We start from the raw sequence: 11083 nt of genomic DNA, 5'->3' as shown, positions 1-11083 counted from the left end.
ACGGCAGTTGGGTGCTGTTCTCTCGTAGTTGGAAAATGCAGATATGGGTCACTTGTTGACAGAATTATTCCCTCCATATTTGACAAGCTTGTTGGAAAATGCATACTATATGGATTCTAGAATAGATAAGTTTTTGGCCATCATTCTTATTGAATCTTAAATGCATTTTTGTGTGCTAGATTACATTTTCTGTTGTTTACCTGTTGGCCTGTTGGGTGCTGTTCTCTCGTAGTGGCAAATGGCCTGACTTCTCAAGTGAGAGGGATTCTTGAGTGAAAAACATTGGGGTGTTTGACTATTTGTGGCGATAAACTTTCAGGGTTTAACTGCACGTGGTTTTGTTTGGTGGGTTTCCCCTCTTTCTTACAGTATTCTGTGAAACAGAGCCTTTTGGAGGCTTACTGTTATTGCTTCGTGTTAATGTAGCTGGCATCAACTGTATGAGTAAATCAAAAGCCATTCATTTGTTTTTTCGGTCATGATATTGTAAATTCTATATGACTGCTTACATGTCTGGTTTCCCAGGTTATGCACTTGCTTTGGACATGTCATCAAACGATCTGCAATCAGCTTCTAAGGTTCGCACTAAGAGCTGTAGTTTTCTACTTTTCTTTAGTCTTGTTCCACCTGTTCTGTTTTATTGCTACTTCCTGCCATTCTTGGTGGTTTTTGAAACCTTAAGTATAGATAGAGTAACATATGAAAACAAATTTAGCAAAGACCATATACCATAGTCTCAGAAAGTCAGAATTCTCTCCTTCCCAGTGATCAGGTCAAGGAATATGGGTATTTGACCTGCATAAAGAAATTCACCAACAAACATCACATTGTACTCTCAAAAGTTCCATGTTTCTACAATTGTGTGAATAAACACAAGCCTGTACTTTCGTTTTGGTATGTTAACAACTTTTGTTACAATCTCTCCATCCAATAAATTTTACATATGTTTTGGAACTATCTTTTTGCATAACTTGGTAGTACCAACTGATCAGCATGACCTTATAAGTAAAACACTCGGTCCTATAATGCAAGATATTTTTCTTGTCTTGAACTTTCTAGTAATAACCATTGGAATTTGTAGTCTGCAGGTCTTCCTTGGACTTTGGGTAAAGTACAGGACAGGACACCTTTACTCCAATTAGTGCGGTGGTAAGCATAGTTTCTCTTTCCAATAGACCAGGACATTTACTCTTCATATGTAGACATTTGTGTCTAAAAAACCCACCTAACTTTCGTTGTCGATGAGAACACCTCCCTCTGTTAATGAATCATGGTCTTCATGCTTTGACCTTTGAACGTTCTATGTATCATTCGTGTGCATTATCATGATATTTGTTACTTTTTGTGACTGTTAAATAGGTTCCGAAATCAGCGATCGCTAATCCCTATGACCTAGAACTGTGGCTAAAGGTAATTGTAAATATGTACCGATAATTTATTGCAGCCTGCAATCAAAGTAATGACATTATCATTAACAAGCATTGAACAACCATATCCAGGTAGATGGTGAACTTAGGCAGAAGGGACTTACAAGTGATATGATATTCAAGATTCCTTTTCTAATCAGTTATATCAGTTCCATCATGACATTAATGGAGGGCGATGTGATATTAACTGGTAATGTCTCTTTTTCTTGCTGCTATACAGCTGTTTTAGACTTTTAGTGCGTTAAGGGATCTCTTTGTCAGTTCTTTCATGGACCCTCTACAGGTACTCCTCCCGATGGCGTTGGTCCTGTCCGAGTAGGACAGAAGATTAATGCTGGTATAACTGACCTCATTGATGTTGAGTTCGATGTTCAGAGACGCAAACGTTCATTTCCTAACTGATGCAGTAAGCAAGAAACTATGGTATGTGACACATTGTTTTGGGCCATACCAATTTGTGCTACTTGATTTGATCTGTATGCAAGAAAATAAGATGTTAAGGCTGAATACCTATTCTTGATGCAACTAAAGCAATGTTATCGTACTACTGAGTGAGTAAACCATATTATGTTTTGGCATAGATTTCTTGGTGCATCCTAGTGACTGAAACATCTTCCGTTGTGCGATTGATAATTCATGTAAACATAGGATTCCAATTTCCAGTGTGGCATAGGACATGAAATCATAAAAATTGCTATTGCATCTGTGTGAGTAAAATTTTGCCGAGGGTCACATGGGTTGTTTATATGTACAACTTCGTTAGTTGGTATTGTTGTACTGGACTGTATCTGGAACAATAATGCGATGTGATCATCGACTTGTGCCGTGAGCTAGTGAAAGTTGGTATAGTCCTTAATTGTTTCCAATTTCTTTACGAAATGCAGAGGTGCAAATCATTCCAGAGCTCATGTGGTTGCATGCCCAAGCAAACCGTACTTCCATAATCTTTGTTGTGATATGTATCTTTGCGCCTATGGATGTAGGATTAAGCTCCCAATTGCTGCAATATGTTGTAGAAAGGCTATGATGTTGCTGTATAATAGACTGTCAAGGACTGAAGGTCCATTATTCCTCCCAGATTCGTGGATACTTCCATATAAAGGCTCTCTCTAAGGTCCAATAGACCGTCAAGGCCCAATAGTTTGAGTATATGCTATTGAACAACTACTGGATTCACAGTACGCCTCTCATACGAGAGGTTGACACACAGGTCCAGGGTGTCTGAAGCATCACTGGCATATAGTCGTTTTGTTCAGTGACAGATAAGCAACCTTTTACTACCAGCCACATATTGTGCTTATTCTGTGTATGTGGAGACCTTCTCCAGACTTTATGTAAAGTATAGGACCATCGAATTGTACATGCCAACCCTCAGAAAAATTGTACATGCAAGATTTTTTTTTTTTGGTGGATGGAATTGTGAAGACTGCATTACGTCGTGGAAGCGAGCGATTCACCAGCCAGCAAAGGCATTGCAAGGAACAGGGTGAATTGTGCCAGAATATGCACACACCCTGTTCCATTGTCACATCATGGACATCCATATCGTGGGCAACGACTTAATTTGTGGTTGCTAGAATCTGTTGTGTTGAACTTTGTAAACTTCTGCAAGAAAGTAGTTGTGGAGAAGTTAGCATTCTGTTTGCAAATTTTGTTAACCTATTGACAAAGTTGTGAGGTTGGTCTGCATGATTGTCTGCACCAATTTGGGGTAACCTTTCACAACATAGTACAGGTTGGAATTATTCTTGCTCTTGAGGTTGTTTCTGCTGGCCTGCTGTTGTTGCCTGCTCATTATTGATAACATTATATTGATGTTGTCATACCATGGTTGGTGGCCGTAAGTTATTAGTCAAACTGGCTCTTCAGTCTACCTGATGAAACCAGATTATGATGCTTCATTTACATACCTAGGAGTGAAGGCTATGTTCCTCTTATGTGAAGTTCTTGTTGTAGCTAACCACGGCTGTAAATTACCCCCTCCATCCTATAATATAAGATGTTATTACAATCACTGTACTCATATATTGTAATGGAGGTAGAAAGAAAAAGTTTCCTACTCTTTCCTGCATGCTTTTCTACCTTGCATATTTCTTTCAGGAAGACCTGACAATTTACTTGTGCGCCCCGTGAAGATTGAGAATTTGAATCGAAATTCTAGTTATTCAGCTAATTTTGGATGCAGGAAATAAATTTTAAGTGCAACGGAGAATCATTCTCGAGGAATGTTGGAGCTTGAAGGATTTGAGGATGTAATTTCAACCTCAGCTTTCTACCGATCTTGGTGAATAATCTGAGTACCAGATGATGTTGCCACTTGGAGCTATGGACATTTACGTTTTTCAGTCTACCCTCTGTCAGACATGTGGCAACATTTGGCCATTGCTGCGCGCCAATTGTCTTCGTCTCTGTTCATACATATCAGCTATATATGTTGCTGCATATACACATCCTTGTGGCTGATTCAATATACGTCAGGTTATCAACACTTGCGAGCCAATTGGACAGTTGACACCTGATATCTATCTATACGATATTTGTTGGTTTCTCTGCTATTCACTATCGTGGTACGCATCATTTACCAGGCAAAGCCTCGGGAGGTATAGCTATGTGATGTGAAATGCTACTACCCAAAACTAAAACCTGAGCAATGTGAATATAGCTAGCGTGCAATGAAGGTGCTTGAAAACGTCGCGCTTGACGGTAAGCAGGTCGACCAGAGTCAACAACAAGACGAACCATATGCATCACTGCCATCACGGTAGCGCAATTCCTCGAGGCTGGATCAACCATGTCACCTGGCTAAATGTTTATCCGACGTCCACATCACCAACGCGTTTGCTCCGCGCATCGCTGATCTCTTCTCCTTGTCCGTCTCCCGTGGCCTCACCTGCCCTAACCGGAGATCAGGCTCAGATGAAACCACGAAACTTTTGGCCGAAAGAGATAGGCCGTGTGGAAGGGGCCGCATTGGATACGCCGTCGCTGTCTTTGACGGTTTCGTCAGGCGCGGCCGCTACAGACGGACAGACACTAGCTGTAGTCTGTGTGTGGATCGGTTCCGAGGTCTACCACCGTCCACTTGCTGCTTGCTGTTGTTTACACTCTGCCCCCAAGAACGACCGCATTGGATATGCCTTGTGATCGTAGCTTTGGTTACTTTGATCTCTTCCGAAATTGCGGCGTGAATTTCCTTTGCTCTGTCTGCGACTGGCTGTACGTGCGTACGTACGCGCACACGGCGGCTGCGGGTCATGTTCCTGATAAGATTTTTGTTAAATAAGATGGACTGATGGAGGATAGATCCTCCTGGTTGTTCGTAATTGTCCGTGTGGCTTGGTTTTTCACCGTGGGTTTGATGGTGTCTGTTGTCTTTAGTTAAGGTGTTCTTGTTGGAGTTCCTTTGCGATGTAGAGGTGTTGTGGATTTGCAATGGTGGCGCATACGGAGTGTTTGTCAGGTCGTCTGTGCGGTAATTGGGTTTTATGCTTTGTGAGTAGTTCATATATGGTCCGTTTGTATTGGTTTTTTTTCTGATTTTTTGTTAATTAACTCGGCGATTGTCTTCTGCTTAATTAACCGACGAGCCTCAATTTAAAGAAATTTGAAAGGCAGACTGGTCTACAGTACAGTCGTTTCTTAAAACTACGCTATATGACTTCCGGCACAAAACTGAACTATGTATCCTTATTTGATTAGAGGAATGGAACAGGGAGCCGTCATGGCTTCATGTTTGTCTTAGAAAAAAAAATCACTGTATTCAGAATATGCTACTCCCTCTGATCCATATTACTTGTCATTCAAACGGATGGATTTAGACTGTCCAGATATATTCGTTTGGACGATAAGTATATGGTTCGAAGGGAGTAGAACTCTCTGTAATCACTTTCACCGTGCGTGGTTGAAAATCCATTTTCAGACTGCTCAAGTAGATTAGTCTGCAACATGGACGTTTCTAAAAACCAGTACTCTATAGAGAAAAGTATACTTTTCATTCCTTAACTTTTGGCGTAGTCTAGGTTTGGTCCTTCAACTTTAAAACCGGTTAACTTGCATCCCCAACTATTGAAACCGGACAAAATTCGTCTTTGGGCTCGATTTTGACTGGTTTTGGTGCCGACTCACCCTGGTTTTGACCGTGTTGACTCAGATTCATGTACTTTTTAAAATCCGCGTAGTTTTTTCAAGTTCGAGTACTTTTTCCAAATTCACATACTTTTTCCAAATCCGAACAGCTTTTTTCTAGGAAAAAAATTCATCAATTTAGAAAAAGTACGCAAGCTAGAATAAAAGTACGTGGATTTGAAAAAAATACGCTAACTTGGAAAATGTACACTGTTTCGTAAAAAAACGTGAATTATAAAATTACGCAATAATTATGTGAACAATATGTGCATTATAAAAAGTATAAATGTACGTGGTTCATCAAACAGTACGCTAACTTGAAAACAGTACATGGACTTGGAAAAGTACGCAGATTATAAATAAGTACATAAATTTTAAAAGAGTTCAGGGATTTGAAACAGTAAGCTGTTTTGAAAAAATATGCAAATCTGAAACAACTACAAGAACTTGGAAAAAGTTTGCGAATTTCAAAAAAGTACGCGCATTTTAAAAAATTGACGGATCTAAAAAATAAATGGTTTTAAATAAAGCACATGTATTTGGGAAAATAAACGGATATAAAAAATTACATGAATTTTAAAAAATGACGGATTTGAAAATATTATGCGAATTTGAGTCAGTGCCGGTCAAAACCGGGCGAGTCAGCACCAAAACCGGTCAAAACCGAGACCAGGGACGAACCTTGTCCGGTTTCAATAGTTGGGGGGTGCAAGTTGTTCGGTTTCAAAGTTGAGGGACCAAATCTAGACTCGGCCAAGAGTTAAGGGACGAAAAATATATTTTTCTCTACTCTATATCTAAAAACCTTCGGCGCTGGATTCAGTATAAAAATGGAGGAGCTAGGATAAAAAATGTGTTGTTTGACCAATTCAACTCCCCAAACATATATACAGATAAAGTATGTAAAAATAACATGGCATTCAGTAAGCACCAAAGGATGATATTTGGCCATATTATGAACCTCGTCAAAGTGTAAAATAAAATAGACATTGTACGTGCACGCTTAGGCGTCAATGCCAAACGTCTTGCCTAAGACATAAGTGAAACTTTAGGCAGTGTAAATAAAAGGTTGTCCACTCAATTAATAAAAAATCATGTCATATTGCATAGACAAGCCAAATGGCCCATATTCCAGTGGTAGTAGTTGGTTGTTTACTCATCTATATGATCTACATCAAAATCATGTAACACACCAAATACATCCTGATAGCCAAAATTGTATGTCAATCTAGGATGCGCCTAGGGCGGTAGGTGAAGGCCCACTGTCTCACTTACGCCTACCGCATTTTCCAACTAATGATACCAATACTTCTAACTTAGCAAAATTTATGTCCACGGGTTTGGGAAAGTTGAGAAAAAATGGTTATTTGTGGTTTTTTTTAGTGAATTGTCTGTATTTAATGCACATGTCGTAAAACTTGGGTGTAAATAACAGATTTTACGGTGGACATAAATTTAACACAATAGCTAGATGCAAGTCGTCTAAATTTGCAATTTTGGTCAGTCAATTTTTGAAGGAAGAGCACCTCGGAAATAAGGACCTTGCCGGAGGGAAGGAAGGACCTCACTGAAGAGAGTGAAGGAGCTCATGGAGAAGGCCTCTAGGTCTATCTTAGGGTGGCGATCCACCTGGTGGTCCGTGGGGGTGGTTGAGGAAGATGACGCCGGGAGAAAGAAGAAGACATGTAGTTGTGTGATCTGTTTTTCAGAAAACGGTTGGAGAAAGGAGATGGCTGGCTGTCGTTGGATCGGAGACCAGGGCAGAGAATGATTCAACTGACCCAATTTGGGATTTCAGGCGACTGGCAGCCCATCCTTAAATTTAATCTTTTTTTTGAATTTTCAGGGGGGAGGGGGACTCCCCCACCTGAATTGTATTCATTGTTGCCTATAGAGCTTTGCAACCTGATGCAAGATGGGTTCAAGTGAACCAGAGATACAGGGGGGCACAAGGAGAAGAAATAAAGCAAAAGAAACCCTCACGCCAAAACACACATGACATGGAGAAGCTAAGAGGGAAACACCACACAACAAAACAAAAGCACCACCCAGTGTAATCGAACGGCATGGGCCAGCCAAGACCATGCCACGACACTGCACCGTCGACGCAATCGAAAGACACCGCGCACCGAGACTGCACAACACCGCGACACCACCTGTGTTGTGGGGTACATTCGAAAGGACACGCGAGGCCGACGCCACGGCACCTATGCACCACCGGCGTAGTCGAAGGGCATCACCTAGGAGACCAAACCAAGACACTGCACCGTCGATGCAAATCGAAAGGCACCGCACATCCGAGACCGCACAATGCCACAACACCACCTGTGTCGTGGGGCATGGTCGAAAGGGCATGTGAGGCCGAGACGGCGCCACCGCACCTATGTGCCACCGGAGAGGCCGCTGGGCACCGCCTAGCAGAGACACACGAAAGAAGCACTCGAGCACGAACCACAAGAACACCAATGAGGATGAAGCCCTTCAGAAAGGGAAAGACAGCCACCCCCAAGCCACGGCCCTCCCAGGTGGGAGGAAGCCGCATCCATGGCCGCCACAGCGAAGCCATGAACCTCACGTAACTCGACGGACAAGCGCCCACCCAAGCCGACATGAGGACAAGGAGACCCTCCCAACCGCCCCCGGCGGCACCCCGCGTGGAGAGCAAGCCACATCCATGGCAGCCATCTGCACACCAAGGAACCGTCGACCAGCGCAATCGCAACCGGTCAAGAGACAGGAGAAGAGTTGGCCAACGGCGTCGCCCGGCACCTCGCCGACCAATACCACACCGGGAAGCTCCCGGCCACCAGCAAGCACCACCCAAAACTGCCCGCACGCAAAGCCAGTGGGGGAAGCCAGATCTGCAGCAGCGGCGTCAGATCTGCAGCAATGGCGCAGGGACGGGGCGGCCCCCAACTGATCCGGGCCGGACCCGGCCGGATCTAGCCGCGCACGCCGCAGCACCCCCGAGCGGCAGCTGGTCGGGGGGCGAGCCCGATGGAACACCGCCACCTAGGTCCACCCCCCGTGCCGCACAGAGGCCCGCGCCGCCGGCCCATCCCGCATCCAGAGGGGTCCAGGACGACCACGAAGCCCACTGCCCGCGCGAGCCAGAGCACGCCAGGAGCAGCCAAGGTCGTTGCGCACGCACCACCGAACGAGCAGAACGAAGGAACGCGAGAGCCCCACACCACGCGAGGAACGAAGTCCGCCGCCGCCGGGCCTTTGCCCGGCGACGTGTGCCGGCGGCGGCAGGGGAGGGACGGGGTGGAGGGGCCGGCGGGGGTGGCTGCTGGGGGTTCCGCCCGAGCCGCTCCCGAGGAGCGATGCGAGGGTCTGTCTGTAGGAAACCGTTTCACGACTTTAATCAATTTCCAGTGTGTAGCAGGTTGTTTTACTCACCTATTTTGCGTCCCTAAATTTAATCAATTTCCAGCAAAATTTAATCAATTTCCAGCGTGTAGCAAGTTGTCTACTCACCTATTTTGCGACCATATTTACGATGATAAAACTTGGATCCGAGCTACTCTTATTAATATCAGAAAACGTTTTACATTATGGGACGGAGGGAGTACTTCATTATCCTTCACATTCTCAGAGCCAACTTCAAGGTGCCCTCTACGACATAGAGAGACGAGGTCTTGCACGTACGAGTAAAATCTGTTTTTCTAAGCAAATACGTGTTCTCGTTCACTCCTACCGGCCTCCCAGATACTGAAAACTTGGTCAAGCCAAAACTGTCCTCAACCGCCTTCCATTTGTACAGCACCCAAACAATCCAAATTAGCATGAAGCAATTTCTCCTGCCCTCCCTTCTTCATTAGCTCACACTCCTGACAGACTCCACCTTATAAATACCTCAAATGTAGCAGCCTCGCACCTATACTAGCGAACCACAGCAGCAGATCGGCAACCAGGAACCAGCAAACCTTAATTTTTCCATACATGGCGATGAAGCGCAAGTTGTCCCCCACAGAGGCTGACCTCGCCGCGGACGACCACCACCAGCCCGACACCGCCAGCGTCACGACGGCGACAGGGCCGGAACCATGGGCAGCGACGGTCGGCGCCGCGGCGGCTGCACAGCGGGCTCGGAAGCGCTTCGTGGGCGTCCGGCAGCGGCCGTCGGGGCGGTGGGTGGCGGAGATCAAGGACACCATCCAGAAGATCCGGGTGTGGCTCGGCACCTTCGACACCGCCGAGGAGGCTGCCCGCGCCTACGACGAGGCCGCGTGCCTCCTCCGCGGCGCCAACACCCGCACCAACTTCTGGCCCCGCGCAGCCGCCCCCGCGGCCGCCTCGGACGGCCACGGCGGGGCAGGGTTGGCCGAGAACCATGGCCACCTCCACCACCACACGCCGCCGCCATCGGCTCTCCCCTCCAAGGTCACCAACCTCCTCCTCCTCCGCCTCAAGAGAGCGCGCAGCATCAGCGACGAACACCACATTAGTGCAAGTGCCACTGCGCAAGAAGCACTTGGGCAGCAGCAGCAAGACCAAGAGGAGTACGGCGCCGGCAACTTCCACGTCGACGACTTCCTCAGCTACGACTCGAACGTCGACGAGCATGGCGTCGTGAAATACGAGGAGGACTTCCATTGCCCTCGAGACGCGGATGATGAGGAAGAGGATGTGTCCGAGGAGGAGGAAGAAGCGCCTCTGGACTTCGGGTTCATGGACGCGCACCCGTCTCCCCCAGGGGACGTCGGCGACGCGGGGCTTTTCGCACCGTTCGAGATGATGGCGGCGGAGATCGGCGGGGCGGTGGAGGCGGAGGCAGAGGCTTCGGAGTACGGCGGTGGCGAGAACGAGAACTCGGCGGCAATCCACGAGGTGATGAAGAGAATGAAGTACGAGCGGAAGATCTCTGCCTCGCTCTACGCGCTCAGCGGCGTGCCCGAGTGCCTCCGCCTGCGCCTAGGCAACTCCGGCGCCGTCGGCCACGGGCTGGCGCTCTCCGGTCTCAGGGATGCGTGCATGAGGAAGCGGCAGGAACAAAATCAAGAAGCGGTGGTAGATTGCGTTGAGGGAGGCCACGAGGAAAGCTCGAGCAGCAACAGCAGCTCGTCGTCTGAGGTAGCGAGCTGTTCGCCGGAGGCGGTGATCTCGTCGCCGAACGCCGATGCCGTCGACAGCGATGTGGTGATGTGGAGCTCCTTTGACCTGGCTCTCATCTGCTTCATGTCATAATTTCTTCCCTATAAATTAATTCGTGAAAAATTCCCCTGTGTTTTTAAGCGTTTGCACAGTTGATTGGTTCCCAATTTACCAAATTTGGTGTTAATTACTCCCTCCGTTTCAATATTTTTAAGTTTTACCTAAGTCAAGCATCTTTAAGTTTGATCAAATCTATTGATAAATATACCAACATCTACTTTTTTGTGAAAAGGATCAGATCTACAACTTCAAATCAGGTTTATTAGATTTACGGAAATGTTAACGCCCACACGAGTGGGCGTTTGCATCTCGCCCACACGTGTGGATCCGCGTCCATTCGTGAGCGCACGAATCTTGGCATGTTTCTAGTGCCA

At 46.2% G+C, this 11083-nt stretch overlaps 1 protein-coding gene and 1 pseudogene across 1 annotated transcript; both read left to right on the top strand.

Moving 5' to 3' along the window:
* LOC123086843 (probable acylpyruvase FAHD2, mitochondrial) overlaps positions 1-3915 on the top strand; it is a 4885-nt pseudogene extending 970 nt beyond the window's left edge.
* Positions 3916-9497: 5582 nt separating this feature from the next.
* Positions 9498-10742, top strand: LOC123082261 (uncharacterized). The gene has a single exon (XM_044504631.1). It carries the CDS (start codon positions 9498-9500, stop codon positions 10740-10742), a length of 1245 nt encoding a protein of 414 aa, XP_044360566.1.
* Positions 10743-11083: the final 341 nt, after the last annotated feature.

The sequence above is a fragment of the Triticum aestivum genome, chromosome 4A (genome assembly GCF_018294505.1).
Source record: "Triticum aestivum cultivar Chinese Spring chromosome 4A, IWGSC CS RefSeq v2.1, whole genome shotgun sequence".
Lineage (NCBI taxonomy): Eukaryota > Viridiplantae > Streptophyta > Magnoliopsida > Poales > Poaceae > Triticum > Triticum aestivum.
The sequence above is the reverse complement of the archived record's forward strand: the minus strand, read 5'-3'. Positions and strand labels throughout refer to the sequence as shown.

Coding starts and splice junctions, on each gene's coding strand:
- LOC123082261 (XM_044504631.1), top strand. CDS start 9,498: ATGGCGATGAAGCGCAAGTTGTCCCCCACAGAGGCTGACCTCGCCGCG.